The sequence below is a fragment of the Scyliorhinus torazame genome, chromosome 2 (assembly GCF_047496885.1).
Source record: "Scyliorhinus torazame isolate Kashiwa2021f chromosome 2, sScyTor2.1, whole genome shotgun sequence".
Lineage (NCBI taxonomy): Eukaryota > Metazoa > Chordata > Chondrichthyes > Carcharhiniformes > Scyliorhinidae > Scyliorhinus > Scyliorhinus torazame.
Genome location: NC_092708.1, coordinates 193618518 through 193638056, shown reverse-complemented (window position 1 = coordinate 193638056; position 19539 = coordinate 193618518). Strand labels below are relative to the sequence as shown.

Here is a 19539-nt window from a genome sequence, read left to right as displayed (position 1 = left end):
AATCTATTCGTGAAAATACTTTGTGTACATAGGAGAAAAACGAAAACTCCTTACTCCTAGGTCTACTAAATCTCCAGGGATCTACTCCTCCCATCTGCTCCATAAAATCCTTAAGCACCCTAGCTGCAGCCGGCCTCCTTCCGGTCCTGGACCTCGATCTGTCCAGCCCTGGGTCCAGCACGGTATTAAAGTCTCCACCCATTACCAACTTCCCCACTTCTAGGTCCGGGATTCGTCCTAACATACGCCTCTAAAATTGGCATCATCCCAGTACGGGGCATACACGTTCACTAATACCACCGCCTCCCCTTGCAGTTTGCCACTCACCATCACGTATCTGCCCCCACTATCCGCCACTATAGTCTTTGCCTCAAACATTACCCGCTTCCCCACTAGTATGGCCACCCCCCTGTTTTTTGCATCTAGCCCCGAATGAAACACCTGCCCCACCCATCTTTTGCGAAGTCTAACCTGGTCTATCAGCTTCAGATGCATCTCCTGAAGCATAACCACATCTGCCTTAAGTTTCTTTAGGTGTGCGAGTACCCGTGCCCTCTTAATCGGCCCGTTCAGCCCTCTCACATTCCACGTGATCAACCGGGTTGGGGGGCTCTTTACCCCCCCCCCCCCGGACGACTAGCCATTTCCTTTTTCAATCCAGCTCCTCACCCGGTTCCCACGTAGCTGTATCCCCCCCAGGCGGCGCCCCCCCGCCCTGACCCTCCCCCTCCCATACCAGCTCCCCCTTCTCCCCAGCAGCAGCAACCCAGTTAACCCCCCCCCCCCACCGCTAGATCCCAAGCTAGCGTAATTGCACCCCCTATGTTGCTCCCAGAAGTCAGCAAACTCTGGCCGACCTCGGCTTCCCCCCGTGACCTCGGCTCACACTGTGCGAGGCCCCCTCCTTCCTGCTTCCCTGTTCCCGCCATGATTACCATAGCGCGGGAACAAAGCCCGCGCTTCCCTTATGGCCCCGCCCCCATTGGCCGGCGCCCTCAGCTCCTCATCCTCCCTCACCCCCTCCCCCACGACATCGGGAAGAGAGAGAAGTTACAGGGTCGCAGGTTTAACAACTTGGGAAGTCCTCTCTTCCCCCTTTTCCCCCCTTCATCCCACAAATTCACCCCCCCACTTTTGTCCCAAACGTTCTTTTTCTGGCCCGCTCACTCCAGCTTCTCCTCGACAATAAATGTCCACGCCTCATCTGCCGTTTCGAAGTAGTGGTGTTTCCCTAGATGTGTGACCCACAGTCTTGCCGGTTGCAGCATTCCGAATTTGACCTTCCTTTTATGCAACACCGCCTTGGCCCGATTAAAGCTTGCCCTCCTTCTCGCCACCTCCGCACTCCAATCTTGATATACGCGGATCACCGCATTCTCCCACCTACTGCTCCGAGTTTTCTTTGCCCATCTGAGGACCATCTCTCTGTCCTTATATCGGAGAAATTCACCACTATTGCACGAGGAATTTCTCCAGCCCTCAGTCTTCGCGCCATAACCCGATAGGCTCCCTCCACCCCCAGCGGACCCGTCGGGGCCTCCGATCCCGTTAATGAGTGCAGCATCGTGCTCACATATGCCCCGACGTCCGCCCCTTCTGCACCTTCGGGAAGACCAAGTATCCTTAGGTGCTTCCTCCTCGCATTATTCTCCAGCACCTCCAGCCTTTCCACACATCTTTTGTGTTGTGCCTCGTGGATCTCCGTTTTCACCACCAGGCCCTGTATGTCGTCCTCATTCTCAGCAGCCTTTGCCTTCACGACCCGAAGCTCCTGTTCCTGGGTCTTTTGCTCCTCCTTTAGCCCCTCAATCGCTTGTAATATCGGGGCCAACAGCTCATTCTTCATCTCCTTTTTGAGTTCATCTACGCAACGCCGCAGGAACTCTTGTTGGTCAGGGCCCCATATTAAACTGCCTCCTTCCGACGCCATCTTGCTTTGTGCTTGCCTTCCTGACCGCTGCTCTTGAGGATCCACCGCAATCCGGCTACTTTCCTCTCTTTTTTCCATCCGTATCCAGGGGGGGATTCCCTTCTGGATTACCGCACAGTGTTATTTGCCGTTAAAATTGCCGATGGGGCTCCTATTAAGAGCCCAAAAGTCCGTTCCACCGGGAGCTGCCGAAACGTGCGACTTAGCTGGTCATCGCCGCACCCGGAAGTCGCCGGCTGAGTTATTTCAAAGCACAGTGCTTACATCACATTGAAATGAGGGCAATCATTGCATAGAAAATCTAAAACACGTACTGGTCTGACCTTAGCCTTATGGATTGTCCAATACCAACCAATCTAAAACATCGCCAGCAACAACCTCCCCACATATTCCCTGAATTTTTCTTATGATCATTCTGCAAATCAGTCAGGAATGGAAAGGAGGGGGTGACTTACATGTTTTGTCTTGAAATATTGGGCATCAAAAGCTGCTTTGCTGCTTTCCCTCTGTTCCTGTTTGAATAAAAATAGAGATTTTAATGTTTTTCAGTGCCCATTGGGAGCTCATGAGGGAAAGAGATAAAACTGAAGGCATTACAAACACCACCCACCCCACCCCCCCGGAAAAAAGTGAACTTAAATATTGCTGCAAAGAGCGAGGGACATGTTGCGGAAACTTTTCATCTCGCACTCAATAGAACAAACACAAGAATGCCAAATTTCAAACTGTCTCAGCAATGGATACTACAGGAGGAAAAGCTCTGATCTGATTGGCCAAGGTGTCGCCATGGGGAAAGCAACAGGAAAATATGGCTTCCCCAAGTTCCCGTGTAATTCACAAAAGGTGACGGCTTGAACATATTCCTTTTATCTGCAGAGAACAGGTCCATGAGTTTGTCGCTTCCAGCAAGTGTCACTAATCCACATTATGAGCAAGTTTCAGTCAGGTTGAGTTGTTTGGGGGGGGGGGTGCGCGGAGGGAGAGAGAGAACTAAATTCATGGCCTGGGGACCCATTCGGAATCCCTTGTCCAATACAATTCCAGAGCTTTTTTCATCCCCACAGCAGTGATCAAGGCCCAAGTGGTTGGCAGGACGGCTTCAACAGCAACTCCTGTTCTAGGGAAATGGGTGCACAATGATAATGTCATTTGTTTTTAAAGAGTACCCAATTAATTTTTTCCAACTAAGGGGCAATTTAGCGTGGCCAATATCCCTACCCTGCACATCTTTGGGTTGTTGGGGCAAAACCCACGCAAACATGGGGAGAATGTGCAAACAGACAGTGACCCAGAGCCGGGATCGAAACTGGGACCTCAGCGCCGCGAAACGGCAATGCTAACCAATGCAAGACCGTGCTGCCCTAGGAGAAGAGAAGGTTGAAGGGAGAGTTTGGTGGAGATGTTCAAAATCACGAGGGGTGTGCTTCGAGTAAATAGGGAGAAATTGTTCACATTGGTGGCAGGTTGGAGGACCAGAATGCACCAATTTAAGGTAAGTGGCAAAAGTAGCTACGGTGACAGGAGGAAAAGCTTTTTTTATGCGACAAATGGTTGGGGTGTTGCCCAAGAATGTGGTGGAGACAGATTAAAAAGAGAATTGGATCATTATCAAAGAAGAAAAAATAGTTGAGCTCTGAGGAAGTTGGGTGAGTGGGACTAGGTGAGTTACAATTGCAGGGAGCTAGCATGGACACCTCGTCTTGTGCAGTAACTACTCTTTTGGTTCTTTGGGCTAATGGCCTCACCTCATCAGTCTGTTGCTTGATGGCATACTTTGTCAGAGTTGCCCAGACCTGCATGAAGGTTTTTGACCCTTCGCGGAAACGTATGCAGACCCGACACATCAAAACCACTTTTTTCGTCAATCGCCAGAACGAAGGATGTTTCTGCACAGAGGAGGATAGGAACTTAAAAGACAAACAAATAAGTGCATCTGCTGTGCTGGGACTACAGAACGCAGAGCAGGAATGAACCTTGACCCTGGCTGGGCCCAGTGAACAGTAATCGTGCAGGACCACCCACAAGTTACACACTGATTACACAAAGGATAGAAAGAAATTGTACTCATATAGCACCCTTCATCAGGACATCCCCAAGAACCTTCCGGCCAATGAAGTAATTCTCACATGTGGTCTCTGCTGTAATGGCAGAAAAGCAGCAGCCAACTTGTGCGCAGGAAACTCCCACAAACAGTACAGATATAGCGAGCAGATAAATCTGTTTTGGGGATGTTGAGCGAGGGACACCTTCACCGGTTTTCACCTAAGTGGTGCCCTCTTACTTGAAAGCGAAGATGGGTCTCATTTGAATGTCTCATCTGACAGACATCACCTTCAACAGTACAGCACTTCCTCAGTACCCAGACTCAGAGGAGACAGCACCACCTCTCTGTTATGACCCCCACGAGGACCGCAGGAAAATCACTGTTGATCTCCCCATAGGACCCGTGGAGTACGAGCTTCCCAGATAGGGAGCAAAGGCCACCCAGCTCTAGCCCATTACAAACTAACATAAAAACCGGCCCAAAGCCGGGCCTGGTGTGGTTAGTTCTCCCAGCAAGGACTGTACTGGGAGAAAGTTGCTGCATTGAGTATAATATTGTAAACAATTAAATAAACCTCTTCCCTCTTACCGCTGGCTTCCTCAAGTTACTAAACACTCGAATGACAGGAAGTGGGATTTGCATTGACTGCCACTCTGCACATTCATATATCATATGTGAAATATATAAACTGAATAATATTTACCTGTCTCATCTCACCAGTATTTCTCAGCCCACCTATTTGAAGGGCAGAGCTGAGTGTGGGGCTAGATGCAAAAAGGGTGTACAGTTCTCATCATATCGTTTGGCCTTTGGGTTATGCTATAGTAAGATATTGGCTTGCTTGGGTGCACCCTGAACATCAGACATTATGGGACCACATGTGGGAATGACTGGCACTGATGTACCTGAAGAGATATCTGCAGCAGACCTGCATCTAAAAAAACCTATCACTTCCTTTAAGGGTCATGCTCAGCAGGCGAAATCTGGGGCTCCGAAATGAGCCGAACTGTAAGTGGGGCTTCACCAAAACTCCCATTATTCAGACCTGGACAAGTCACACACCATCCTGACTAGGGAATATGTCGGTCATTCCTTCACTGTCACTGGGTCAAAATCCTGGAACTCCCTTCCTAACAGTACTGTGGGTGTACCAACACCACATGGACTGCAGTGGTTCAAGAAAGCAGCTCACCACCACCTTCGCAAGGGTAAATAGGGGTGGGCAATAAATGATGATGTACCCAGCGATGCTCAATCCCACAAAAACATTTTAAAAAATTAAGTGTGGCCGATTTACGAGTATGGGAAAAGGCAAGCCGGATGCTGGCGCATCAGCTTCGGAAGCGTGACGCAGCTAGGGAGATCGGGGGAGTTAAGGACAGGGGAGGGAGTGTGGTGCGGAGTGGGGTTGGCATCAATGGGGTCTTCAGGGACTTTTACGAGGAATTGTACCGATCCGAGCCCCCACGGGAGGCGGGAGAGATGGGCCGTTTCCTGGACCAATTGAGGTTTCCAAAGGTGGAAGAGGGACTGGTGGCGGGATTGGGGGCCCCGATTGGGCTGGAGGAGCTGACCAATGGGATAGGAAGCATGCAGGCGGGGAAGGCACCGGGGCCAGACGGTTTCCCGGTCGTATTTTATAAAAAATATGTGGACCTGTTGGGCCCGTTGCTAGTTAGGACCTTCAATGAGGCAAGGGAGGGGGGGCTTTGCCCCCGACGATGTCCCGGGCACTGATCTCCTTGATCCTGAAGCGGGACAAGGATCCCCTGCAGTGTGGGTCTTACAGACCGATTTCCTTGCTAAATGTAGATGCCAAGGTGCTGGCGAAGGTCTTAGCCACAAGGATTGAGGATTGTGTGCCGCAGATCATCCATGAAGACCAGACGGGGTTTGTGAAGGGAAGACAGTTGAACGCGAATGTGCGGAGGCTTTTGAACGTTATCATGATGCCGGCGAGGGAGGGGGAGGCGGAGGTAGTGGTGGTGATGGTCGCTGAGAAAGCCTTCGATAGGGTAGAGTGGGGGTACCTGTGGGAGGTGCTGAAGAGGTTCGGGTTTGGGGAGGGGTTTGTCAGGTGGGTTAGGCTGTTGTATGAGGTCCCGATGGCGAGTGTGGCCACAAACAGGAGGAGGTCCGAATACTTTCGGTTGCACCGAGGGACGAGGCAGGGGTGTCCCCTGTCCCCCCTGCTATTCGCACTGGCGATTGAATCCCTGGCTATGGCACTGAGGGAGTCAAGGAACTGGAGGGGGTTGGTGCGGGGTGGGGAGGAGCATAGGGTGTCGCTCTATGCGGACGACCTGCTGCTGTATGTGGCGGACCCGGTGGGGGGAATGCCGGAGGTAATGAGGATTCTTAGGGAATTCGGGGACTTTTCGGATACATGCTCAACATGAGGAAGAGCGAGCTGTTCGTGGTTCACCCAGGGGACCAGGAGAGGGGTTTGGTGAGCACCCACTAAAAAGGGCGGAGAGGAGCTTCAGGTATTTGGGGGTCCAGGTGGCCAGGAGCTGGGGGGCCCTGCATAGGCTTAATTTTACAAGGCTGGTGGAGCAAATGGAGGAGGAGTTCAAGAGGTGGGACGCGTTGCCGCTGTCCTTGGCGGGTAGGGGGCAGTCAATCAAAATGACGGTGCTCCCAAGGTTTTTGTTCCTGTTCCAGTGCCTTCCCGTGTTTATCCCGAAGGCTTTTTTTAGGCGGGTTAACAGGAGTATAATGGGGTTTGTGTGGGCGCGAGGGACTCCGAGGGTGAGAAGGGTGTTCCTGGAGCGGAGTAGAGATGGGGGGGACTGGCACTGCCCAACCTCTGTGGGTACTACTGGGCCGCCAATGCGATGATGGTGCGCAAATGGGTGATGGAGGGGGAGGGGGCTGCATGACGTCTTGTGTGGGTACGAGTCTGGGGGCGCTGGCAACGGCGCCGCTGTCGCTCCCTCCAAGGAGGTATACCACGAGCCCGGTGATGGCGGCTGCCCTCAAAATTTGGGGGCAGTGGAGGTGGCATACGGGGGATGTTGGGGCCTCGCCGTGGACCCCAATACGGGGGAACCACCGGTTCGCCCCAGGGAGAACAGGTGGAGGGTTTTCAGGGTGGCACAGGGCAGGGATACGAAAGTTGGGAGACCTGTTTGTGGACGGGAAGTTCGCGAGCCTGGGTGAGCTGGAGGAGAGGTACGGGCTCCCCCCGGGGAACACCTTCAGGTCCTTACAGGTAAGGCCGTTTGCCAGGCAGCAGTACAGGACAGGGTGCTCTCGGGGGGGTGGGTGGGAGTGGGGAAGATCTCGGAAACTTACCAGGTGATGCAGGAGGAGGAGGAGGCCTCGATGGTGGAGGTGAAAGGTAAGTGGGAGGAGAGTTGGGAGAGGAGACTGAGGAAGGGATGTGGGCAGATGCCCGAGGGAGGGTGAACTCTTCCTCATCGTGTGCGAGGCTCAGCCTCATACAGTTTAAGGTGCTGCACAGAGCATACATGACCGGGACAAGGATGAGCCGTTTTTTTGGGGGTGAGGACAGTTGTGTTAGGTGCTCAGGGAGCCCAGCAAATCACACCCATATGTTCTGGGAATGCCCAGCGCTGGAGGAATTTTGGAAGGGCGTAGCGAGGACGGTGTCGAGGGTGGTAGGATTCAGGGTCAAACCGGGCTGGGGGCTCGCAATATTTGGGGTTGCAGGGGAGCCGGGACTGCAGGAGGCGAAAGAGGCCGGTATTCTGGCCTTTGCGCCCCTGGTAGCCCGGCGCAGGATTCTTCTTCAGTGGAAGGATGCGAGGCCCCCAAGCGTGGAATCCTGGATCAGCGATATGGCGGGGTTCATTAAATTGGAGAGGGTGAAAATCGCCTTGAGAGGGTCGATACAAGGGTTCTTTAGGCGGTGGCAACCGTTCTTAGACTTTCTGGCAGATCGGTAGACATTGGTCAGCAGCAGCAACTCGGGGGGGGGGGGGTTACTTTCTAATTATTTTTGTTATTGTTATTTATACTGAAGGGTCTGAGGGGGTGTATATACCTGTTGTGTCAAGTCGGGGTGTTAATGTTAATTTATTATTTACGTACGGGGGGAGGGGGGTATGGAGGGTTGCTTTTCTAGATTGTGTTTTGTACTTAACCCTGTTGGGTTCTTTTTTTCATTTTGTTATTGATATTTTATGAAAATCTTAATAAAAAATTTTTTTTTTTTAAATAAAGTGTTGAATTTTCAATTTACACATTCAGATTTCACCATACAGCACCCCTTTCCCCTCCCCCACCAAATGACGGAGTGAAAAACTGAGGGCTCGGGGCCTCCATGACTCAACCCGCAATACAGTCTTAACTAGATGTACGATCAAATGAGCAAAATCACTGACTTCATCCTTTGCCTCTGCAGCATCAAACGCAAAATCCTGTGGAAGACAAAACAAGTCAAAGCTCAATAAAAATCTTATTCAAGTCAGAAATGCAATTTACTTGTACTCCATGAGGAGAGGGGGAGGGTGGGGGGAATAGGGGGGGAGGGGGAGCGGGGGGGGGGGGGGGAGGGGGAGGAGGGGGGAGGAGGGGGAGGGGGGAGGGGGAGGAGGGGGAGGGGGAGGGGGGAAATCATATACCGATCCAGAGGGCAACAAAATGTACATAGAGTTAGTTAAATGAAGGACAAAATAAATCTCTCTGTAAAATAAAGTAAAATAGCACAGGCAAGAAAAATGTAATGTATATACACAACAATTGTTTATAAATATGAGAAAAGCCAATCAAAAGATTTTCAAAAACAAAAATTGTTAATGAATTTAGTTTTATTGGTATACTCAAAGGAATATAAGATACACTTTGTGCCCCTTTAAGGAGTGGCTCTTTAGCTAATTAGTTTATTTTGCTCAAAATGGTGTAAAATACTAACAGACACAGGAGTTGAGTCAGGAGATACATACCTGTAATGTTGCACTCTGTGAATAAATCTATTCCAAGTAAAAAACTGGGTCTGGTTTCTTCCTTCACAAATTGGCTATCAGGAGTCAGGATAACACCCTTATCCCATCCTCTCAATAGGACATTTAACTTGCTCAAAACCAATTAAAATTCTAACTTTCCTGAGTTCTGATGAAGGGTCACAGACCTGCAATGCTATTCAGTTCCTCTCTGCACAGATGCTGCCAGACCCTTTGGGTATTTCTAGCTATAATGCATTGTAAATTGCATTGTGCAGGAGGCTGCCATACATACATGTACCAGCAGAGGGAGTCTGCTAGGATCCATGTTTAACAGTTCGTATAGTTCTAACTCCAAATAGCTCTGAATATATAACTGCTTCTGACCCAAGACCCACTGACCGATATTATCTGTTTTTATTTCATAGATTTTTACTTCATGGGAAAGATGGTAGCAATGTCATGGGCATTGGAAACCAATGATGATTTCTCGGTCACATTACTGAGACTAGCTTTATATTCCAGATTTTATTAATTGAATTTAAATTCCACAAACTGCCGTGGTGGGATTTGAACCTGTGTCTCCAGTTCATTAGCCTGGGCCTCTGCATTACTGGACCAATGATATTACTGCTACATCACCATCTCCCCATATTGTCATCCACAAATATGCAAATACTTCAATCTGCCGATTTGATGGGCTGAATGGCAGTGTAAATGTTCTAGGATATTCCGGGGGCCCAGGGGGGAGGGAGGCTGATGTTCTGGCCTTCTCTCCCTGGTGGCCCGGAGATGGATTTTGCTGGGATGGAGGGACTCGGAGCCTCCAAAGTCAGGAGTGTGGGCCAGCGACATGGTGGGGTTTCTCAGGCTGGAAAAGATTAAGTTCGCCTTAAGAGGTTCAATTCAGGGGTTCGCCTGGAGGTGGCAGCTGTTCATCGACTTCTTCAAGGAAAATTGAACGTCAGCAACAAGGTGGGGGAGGGGAAAAAGAGGGGTGGAAAATGGGAGGGATGGTAGTTGTGGTAGTATGCATTAGGGGTCATGTGGGACTGTGAAGCTATGATGTCATTGGCTGACAGATCCCGGGTCCTGGTTGGCTGTTGATCTCTAGCTCCGCCCTGAAGGCGGAGTATAAGAACCAGGAATTCTCCCCGCAGCTCCAGTCTGTTGCTGAACTGCGGGGAACGAGTCACGCTTAATAAAGCCTCATCGACTTCACCTCTATTCGTCTCTCGGGAGTCTTTGTGCGTTACAATTTATTAAGCGTGACTCGTTCCCCGCAGTTCAGCAACAGGTACACACAGCTAGATGCGTACCCTCTCCCCCGCATATCCGACATGGTCAATCGGATTGCCCAATATAAGGTCTTCTCCACCGTGGACCTCAAGTCCGCCTACCATCAGCTCCCCATCCGCCCAAGTGACCGCAAGTACACAGCCTTCGAGGCAGACGGGCGATTATACCACTTCCTAAGGGTCCCATTTGGCGTCACAAACGGGGTCTCAGTCTTCCAACGGGAGATGGACCGAATGGTTGATCAACACGGGTTGCAGGCCACGTTCCCGTATCTCGACAACGTAACCATCTGCGGCCACGATCAGCAGGACCACGACGCCAATCTCCAAAAATTCCTCCAGACCGCTAAAGCCTTGAACCTCACATACAACGAGGACAAGTGCGTTTTTAGCACAAACCGGCTAACCATCTTGGGATATGTAGTGCGCAATGGGATAATAGGCCCCGACCCCGAACGTATGCGCCCCCTCATGGAATTTCCCCTCCCTCACTGCTCAAAAGCCCTAAAACGCTGCCTGGGGTTGTTTTCATATTACGACCAGTGGGTCCCCCAGTACGCAGACAAGGCCCGCCCCCAAAGACAGACCACGACCTTCCCTCTGTCGATAGAGGCTTGCCAGGCCTTCAGCCGCATCAAAGCGGATATCGCAAAGGCCACGATGCGCGCCATCGACGAGTCCCTCCCCTTCCAGGTCGAGAGCGACGCCTCCGATGTAGCTCTAGCGGCCACCCTTAACCAAGCGGGCAGACCCGTGGCCTTTTTCTCCCGAACCCTCCATGCCTCAGAAATCCGCCACTCCTCAGTGGAAAAGGAAGCCCAAGCCATAGTGGAAGCTGTGCGACATTGGAGGCATTACCTGGCCGGCAGGAGATTCACTCTCCTCACTGACCAATGGTCGGTAGCTTTCATGTTCGATAATGCACAGCGGGGCAAAATCAAAAATGACAAGATCTTAAGGTGGAGGATCGAGCTCTCCACCTTCAACTATGAGATCTTGTACCGTCCCGGAAAGCTGAACGAGCCGTCCGATGCCCTACCCCGCGGCACATGTGCCAACGCACAAATTAACCGTCGCCAAACCCTCCACGAGGACCTCTGCCACCCGGGGGTCACTCGGTTCTACCATTTTATAAAGTCCCGCAACCTCCCCTACTCTGTGGAGGAGGTCCGTACAGTCACAAGGAACTGCCACATCTGCGCAGAGTGCAAACCGCATTTTTCAGGCCGGATAGTGCGCACCTGATCAAGGCTTCCCGTCCCTTCGAACGCCTCAGTCTGGATTTCAAAGGACCCCTCCCCTCCACCGACCGCAACACATACTTCCTGAACGTGGTGGACGAGTACTCCCGTATCCCCTTCGCCATCCCCTGCCCTGACATGACAGCGGCCACAGTCATTAAAGCCCTTGGCACCATCTTTACACTGTTCGGTTGCCCCGCATACGTCCATAGCGACAGGGGGTCCTCCTTCATGAGTGACGAGCTGCGTCAGTTCCTGCTCAGCAAGGGTATAGCCTCGAGCAGGACGACCAGCTCCAACCCCCGGGGGAACGGGCAAGTAGAGAGGGAGAACGGCACGGTCTGGAAGACCGTCCTACTGGCCCTACAGTCCAGGGATCTCCCAGTTTCACGGTGGCAGGAGGTCCTCCCGGACGCCCTCCACTCCATCCGGTCGCTACTGTGTACCACCACTAACCAAACGCCTCATGAGCGCCTCCTTGTCTTCCCCAGGAAGTCCTCCTCTGGAACGTCGCTGCCGACCTGGCTGGTGGCCCCAGGACCCATCTTGCTCCGGAAACATGTGCGGGCGCACAAGTCGGACCCGTTGGTCGAGAAGGTTCACCTCCTCCACGCGAACCCGCAGTACGCCTACGTGGAGTACCCCGACGGCCGACAGGACACGGTCTCCCTGCGAGATCTGGCGCCCACCGGCAACACACACACCCCTTCGACACCAATCACCCCCTCCCTGCCACCGGCGCACCCCGCGACAGCCCCCTTCCCGGGAGGATCGGTCCTCCTCCCAGGTCCGACCAGAAGTGAAGCTGAAGCAGAAACCGTAAAGCTCCCGGAGGCGACAACACTGGAACAAGCACCACCACCACCGGGACTGAGGCGATCGACAAGGACGACCAGACCGCCCGCCCGACTCGTGGCATCGGTGTAACACTAGAATGTTGTGGACTTTAACGAGAATGTTTTTTTTTCCTTTTCCCTCTTACGAATACTGTAAATAGTTCAAAACAAAAAAACCCTGTACATAGCCCAGTGTAGGGCACTGTAATGACATGCAAAAGTTTTTTTCCTCCTAGGACCAGCCTTGTAAATCCCTACCACCATGCGAAGCACCACCCCGCCGGGTTCATTTTTAACAAGGGGTGAATGTGGTAGTATGCATTAGGGGTCATGTGGGACTGTGAAGCCGTGATGTCATTGGCTGACAGATCCCGGGTCCTGGTTGGCTGTTGATCTCTAGCTCCGCCTAAGAACCAGGAATTCTCCCCGCAGCTCCAGTCTGTTGCTGAACTGCGGGGAACGAGTCACGCTTAATAAAGCCTCATCGACTTCACCTCTATTCGTCTCTCGGGAGTCTTTGTGCGCTACAGTAGTGTAAGACACGAACAGGGAACTTTGTGTACGGGTTATTAGGAAATAGGGCGGAGTAGTAGGGGATACTATTTTTATGTTTTTTTGCGTGTGCAAGTGTCAAAACTGTGAAAATTCAAAATGCTACAATAAAATATTTTCTAAAAAAAAAATGTTCTAGGATATGATTTTTGTACAATCACTGTGCTTCCATTCCCCAAAAGCACCCTGGCGGGAACAGGCTTTGCTCGATATGGGATTACAGAGCCAGCCCCACAGCTCCACCCACTCGGAAAGGATGTCTCCAAGTTGCTGCTGACCCGATCGTGGACTGAAGTCTGTCCCCGGCCCGTGTGCCTGAGACGAGTGAAAGAGACAATCCAAAATGTAATTTCCAGCAGCCTCTTCTTCTCTTTGATCTCAAGCTAACTGTGCCGGGTGGGGGGAATACAGGGAAGGGCAAGTGGAGAAACAACAACTTTGAATGATCAACACTCAAAAATATTTAGAATGCAACAATTTAGCATAACTTTAACTCTGAAACCCTCCCAACCCCGGGGCCCCCAAGTTCCCTGTCTCCACTCAGCGGACTCTGGTAGACATTGTCAGTGGAAGATGAAGAAATGGGGTACAGGGAGTGGTGGGAGGGCAAGGGGAGTGGTGGCGGGTGTAGGTGGAGGGGGGCTCAAGGAATGGTGGGGATCAGGAGGGCTGGTGGAGGATAGGGGGAGTAGTGGGTTGGCAGGGGGAATGGGGGGTCAGGGGGTGATAGTTTGTGGGGGAGTGGTAGGAGGGGTAGGGGGCGTGGTGGGGGGTAGGGGGAGTGGGCGGGTAGGGGGAGTGGTGGGGGATAGGGGGAGTGGTGGGGGTTATTGGTAGTGGTGGGGGTAGAGGGAGTGGTGGGGGGTAGGGGGTAACAATAATCCAGGAGCTAATATTCCTGCCATTTGCTGAAAGGTGAATTGGACATTCAGAATTCTCCCTCCGTGTTCCTGAACAGGCGCCGGAATGTGGCGACAAGGGGATTTTACAGTAATTTCATTGCAGTGTTAATGGAAGCCTACTTGTGACAATAAAGGTTATTATAATTATTATTATTATGTTATTTGCTGTTAGAAGTGAGTACGTTTTAGGTGGGTGGAAGCAGTACCTATGGTCTTGGCAAGCGAATGGGGAGGTGGGGTGCGGGAGGAGTTCATGCTCCGACCCTTCAGGCAATTGCTATGATCGGGTCAAAGGCACAGAGGATTTTGTAAATGGGGACAAAGATTTTGAACTCAAAGCACCTGTCAGCCACTGGAAAATAGTGAGGACAAGAAAGCTAATGTGAGAGGTCGTTGGAAGGGGGGGGGGGATCAGTGGTGATGAGTGTGCCCCATGTGAGAAAGAAAGGAAGGACACAGTGGGGAGCATGACGGGGTGACAGGGTAGGGGCAGTCATGTCAGGGAATGACAGAGTATGACAGAGAATGTGACAGGGAATGTGACAGAGAATGTAGCAAGGAGTGTGACAGGTAGTGTGACAAGTGTGGTGATATGCCCATTGGCTACATCATAGGTGGATGGCGTGCGACCTCCACCCAGCAGGTGGCGGTGCAGACCCACCATGCAGTCTCTAGACCAAGGTCATGTGACCTGTGACTCGGAGATAAGGGGAGATACATCCGGCCACCTCGTGAAGAAGATTGAGAGGGTAATAAGATGTACATGTGAATGGTGAGTGCGAGGTGCGGGTTCCAGAGGAGTAGATAACAGACTCCATGATAACGTGCTTTGTATCAGATTGCCCGCCCAAAGCCAGAGATCACTTTGTTGACAGAAAGTGCGACAGGGAGTGCAACGGGGAGTGCGACAGAAAGTGCGACAGGGAGTGCGACAGGGAGTGCGACAGGGAGTGTGACAGAAAGTGCGACAGGGTGTGCGGCGGGGAGTGCGACAGAAAGTGCGAGGGGGAGTGCGACGGGGAGTGTAGACGGGGAGTGCGACAGGGAGTGCAACAGGGAGTGCAACAGGGAGTGCGGCGGGGAGTGTGACGAGGAGTGCGTCAGGGAGTGAGACAGAAAGTGCGACAGGGAGTGCGACAAAGAGTGCGACAGAAAGTGCGACGGGGAGTGCGACAGAAAGTGCGACGTGGAGTGCAACAGAGTGCGACAGAAAGTGCGACAGGGTGTGCGGCGGAGAGTGTGACAGGGAGTGCGACAGAAAGTGCGACAAAAAGTGCAACAGGAAGTGCGACAGGGAGTGCGGCGGGGAATGCGACAGGGAGTGTGATGGGGAGTGTGGCAGGGAGTGCGACAGGAAGTGCGACAGGGGGTACGACAGGGGGTGCGACAGAGAGTGCGACAGGAAGTGCGACAGGGGGTGCGACAGGGGGTGCGACAGAGAGTGCGACAGAAGGTGCGACGGGGTGTGCGACAGGGGGTGCGACAGGGGGTGCGACAGAGAGTGCGACAGAAAGTGCAACGAGGAGTGCGATAGAAAGTGCGACAGTGAGTGCGACAAAGAGTGCGACGGGGAGTGCGACAGAAAATGCAACGTGGAGTGCAACAGAGAGTGCAACAGGAAGTGCGACAGGAAGTGCGGCGGGGAGTGCGACAGAGAGTGCGACAGGAAGTGCGGCGGGGAGTACGACAGGGAGTGTGGCAGGGAGTGCGACAGGAAGTGCAACAGGGAGTGCGACAGAGAGTGCGACAGAGAGTGCGACAGAAAGTGCGACAGAAAGTGCGACAGAAAGTGCGACAGGGTGTGCGACAGGGAGTGCGACAGAGAGTGCGACAGAGAGTGCAACGGGGAGTGCGATAGAAAGTGCGACAGTGAGTGCGACAGGGAGTGCAACAGAAAGGGCGACAGGGAGTGAGACAGGGAGTGTGACAGTGAGTGCGACATGGAGTGCGACATAGAGTGAGACATGGAGTGAGATAGGGAGTGCGACAGGGAGTGCGACATGGAGTGCGGCAGGGAGTGCGACAGGGAGAGAGACATGGAATGCACAGGGAGTGCGACATGGAGTGAGGCAGGGAGTCTGACAGGGAGTGTGACATGGAATGCGACAGGGAGTGCGACAGGAAGTGTGACAGGGAGTGCGGCGGGGAGTGTGACGAGGAGTGCATCAGGGAGTGAGACAGAAAGTGCGACAGGGAGTGCGACAAAGAGTGCGACGGGGAGTGCGACAGAAAGGGCGACAGGGAGTGAGACAGGGAGTGTGACAGCGAGTGCGACATGGAGTGCGACATAGAGTGAGACATGGAGTGAGATAGGGAGTGCGACATGGAGTGCGACAGGGAGTGCGACATGGAGTGCGGCAGGGAGTGCGACAGGGAGAGAGACATGGAATGCACAGGGAGTGCGACATGGAGTGCGACATGGAGTGAGGCAGGGAGTCCGACAGGGAGTGTGACATGGAATGCGACAGGGAGTGCGACAGGGAGTGTGACAGGGAGTGCGACGTGGAGTGCGACAGGGAGTGAGACATGGAATGCGACAGGGAGTGCGACATGGAGTGAGACAGGGAGTGCGACAGGGAGTGCGGCGGGGAGTGTGACGAGGAGTGCATCAGGGAGTGAGACAGAAAGTGCGACAGGGAGTGCGACAAAGAGTGCGACGGAAAGTGCGACGGGGAGTGCGACAGAAAGTGCGACGGGGAGTGCGGCGGGGAGTGCGACAGGGAGTGTGACAGAAAGTGCGACAGAAAGTGCGACAGGGAGTGCGGCGGGGAGTGCGACAGGGAGTGTGACAGAAAGTGCGACAGGGAGTACGACAGGGAGTGTGACAGAAAGTGCAAAAGGGAGTGCGGCGGGGAGTGAGACGGGGAGTGTGACGAGGTGTGCGGCAGGGAGTGTGACAGGGAGTGTGACAGAAAGTGCAACAGAAAGTTGCGACAGGGAGTGCGGCGGGGAGTGAGACAGAAGGTGAGGCAGGGAGTGCGGCGGGGAGTGAAACGGGGAGTGTGACGGGGAGTGCGGCAGGGAGCGTGACAGGCAGTGTGACAGAAAGTGCGACAGAAAATGCGACTGGGAGTGCGGCGGGGAGTGTGACGAGGAGTGCGTCAGGGAGTGAGACAGAAAGTGCGACAAAGAGTGCGACAGAAAGTGCGACGGGGAGTGCGACAGAAAGTGCGACGTGGAGTGCAACAGAGAGTGCGATAGGGAGTGCGGTGGGGAGTACGACAGAAAGTGCAACAGGGAGTGCGACAGGGAGTGTGACAGAAGATGCGACAAGGTGTGCGGCAGGGAGTGCGGCGGGGAGTGCGACGGGGAGTGTGACGGGGAGTGCGGCAGGGAGTGCGGCAGGGAGTGTGACAGGCAGTGTGACAGTAAGTGCGACAGAAAATGCGACAGGGAGTGCGACAGGGTGTGTGACAGAAAGTGCGACAGGGTGTGCGGCGGGGAGTGCGACAGAAAGTGCGAGGGGGAGTGCGGCGGGGAGTGTGACGAGGAATGCGTCAGGGAGTGAGACAGAAAGTGCGACAGGGAGTGCGACAAAGAGTGTGACAGAAAGTGCGACGGGGAGTGCGACGTGGAGTGCAACAGAGAGTGCGACAGAAAGTGCGACAGGGTGTGCGGCGGAGAGTGTGACAGGGAGTGCGACAGAAAGTGCAACAGGAAGTGCGACAGGGAGTGCGGCAGGGAGTGCGGCGGGGAATGCGACAGGGAGTGTGATGGGGAGTGTGGCAGGGAGTGCGACAGGAAGTGCGACAGGGGGTGCGACAGAGAGTGCGACGGGGTGTGCGACAGGGGGTGCGACAGAGAGTGCGACAGAAAGTGCAACGGGGAGTGCGATAGAAAGTGCGACAGTGAGTGCGACAAAGAGTGCGACGGGGAGTGCGACAGAAAGTGCAACGTGGAGTGCAACAGAGAGTGTGACAGGGTGTGCGACGGGGAGTGTGACAAGGAGTGCGACAGAAAGTGCGACAGAAAGTGCAACAGGAAGTGCGACAGGAAGTGCGGCGGGGAGTGCGACAGGAAGTGCGACAGGGAGTGCGTCAGAGAGTGCGACAGAAAGTGCGACAGGGTGTGCGACAGGGAGTGCGACAGAGAGTGCGACAGAAAGTGCAACGGGGAGTGCGATAGAAAGTGCGACAGGGAGTGCAACAGAAAGGGCGACAGGGAGTGAGACAGGGAGTGTGACAGCGAGTGCGACATGGAGTGCGACATAGAGTGAGACATGGAGTGAGATAGGGAGTGCGACATGGAGTGCGACAGGGAGTGCGACATGGAGTGTGGCAGGGAGTGCGACTTGGAGTGCGACTTGGAGTGCGACAGGGAGAGAGACATGGAATGCACAGGGAGTGCGACATGGAGTGCGACATGGAGTGAGGCAGGGAGTCCGACAGGGAGTGTGACATGGAATGCGACAGGGAGTGCGACAGGGAGTGCGACGTGGAGTGCGACATGGAGTGCGACATGGAGTGCGACATGGAGTGCGACATGGAGTGCGACATGGAGTGCGACATGGAGTGAGACAGGGAGTGCGACAGGGAGTGTGACATGGAGTGAGACATGGAGTGCGACAGGGAGTGTGACATGGAATGAGACAGGGAGTGCGACATGGAGTGCGGCAGGGAGTGCGACAGGTAATGCGACATGGAGTGCGACATGGCGTGCGACAGGGAGTGCGACAGGGAGTGCGACAGGGAGTGAGACATGGAGTGCGACATGGAGTGCGACAGGGAATGTGACGAGAGTGCGACATGGCGTGCGACATGGAGTGCGACATGGAGTGAGACATGGAGTGAGACATGCAGCGCGACATGGAGTGAGACAGGGAGTGAGACAGGGAGTGAGACATGGAGTGCGACATGGAGTGCGACATGGAGTGCGACATGGAGTGTGACATGGAGTGTGACGAGAGTGCGACATGGCGTGCGACATGAGTGCGACATGGAGTGCGACATGGAGTGCGACATGGAGTGCGGCGGGAGTGTGACATGGAGTGCGACAGGGAGTGCGACATGGAGTGAGACAGGGAGTGAGACATGGAGTGCGGCAGGGAGTGTGACATGGAGTGAGACAGGGAGTGAGACATGGAGTGCGGCAGGGAATGCGACAGGGAGTGTGACATGGAGTGAGACAGGGAGTGTGACAGGATGCGACAGGGAGTGAGACAGCGAGTGAGACATGGAGTGCGGCATGGAGTGTGACATGGAGTGCGACATGGAGTGCGGCGTGGAGTGCGACATGGAGTGCGACATAGAGTGAGACATGGAGTGAGATAGGGAGTGCGACATGGAGTGCGACATGGAGTGTGGCAGGGAGTGCGACTTGGAGTGCGACAGGGAGAGAGACATGGAATGCACAGGGAGTGCGACATGGAGTGCGACATGGAGTGAGGCAGGGAGTCCGACAGGGAGTGTGACATGGAATGCGACAGGGAGTGCGACGTGGAGTGCGACAGGGAGTGAGACATGGAGTGCGACAGGGAGTGCGACATGGAGTGCGACATGGAGTGCGACATGGAGTGAGACATGGAGTGCGACATGGAGTGCGACAGGGAGTGTGACATGGAATGAGACAGGGAGTGCGACATGGAGGGCGGCAGGGAGTGCGACAGGTAATGCGACATGGAGTGCGACATGGCGTGCGACAGGGAGTGCGACAGGGAGTGAGACATGGAGTGCGACATGGAGTGAGACATGGAGTGCGACAGGGAATGTGACGAGAGTGCGACATGGCGTGTGACATGGAGTGCGACATGGAGTGAGACATGGAGTGAGACATGGAGTGAGACATGCAGCGCGACATGGAGTGAGACAGGGAGTGAGACAGGGAGTGCGA

General features: G+C 53.8%; 1 protein-coding gene across 1 annotated transcript in view; it reads right to left on the bottom strand.

The window, feature by feature from the left end:
- The window catches only part of LOC140394804 (cyclic nucleotide-binding domain-containing protein 2-like), a 159051-nt gene that overhangs the window by 119638 nt on the left and 19874 nt on the right, over positions 1–19539 (bottom strand). Inside the window, 3 exon segments of the mRNA XM_072481993.1 lie at positions 2386–2442; positions 3676–3816; positions 8324–8359. Of these exon segments, the coding sequence (XP_072338094.1) occupies positions 2386–2442; positions 3676–3816; positions 8324–8359 (234 nt within the window).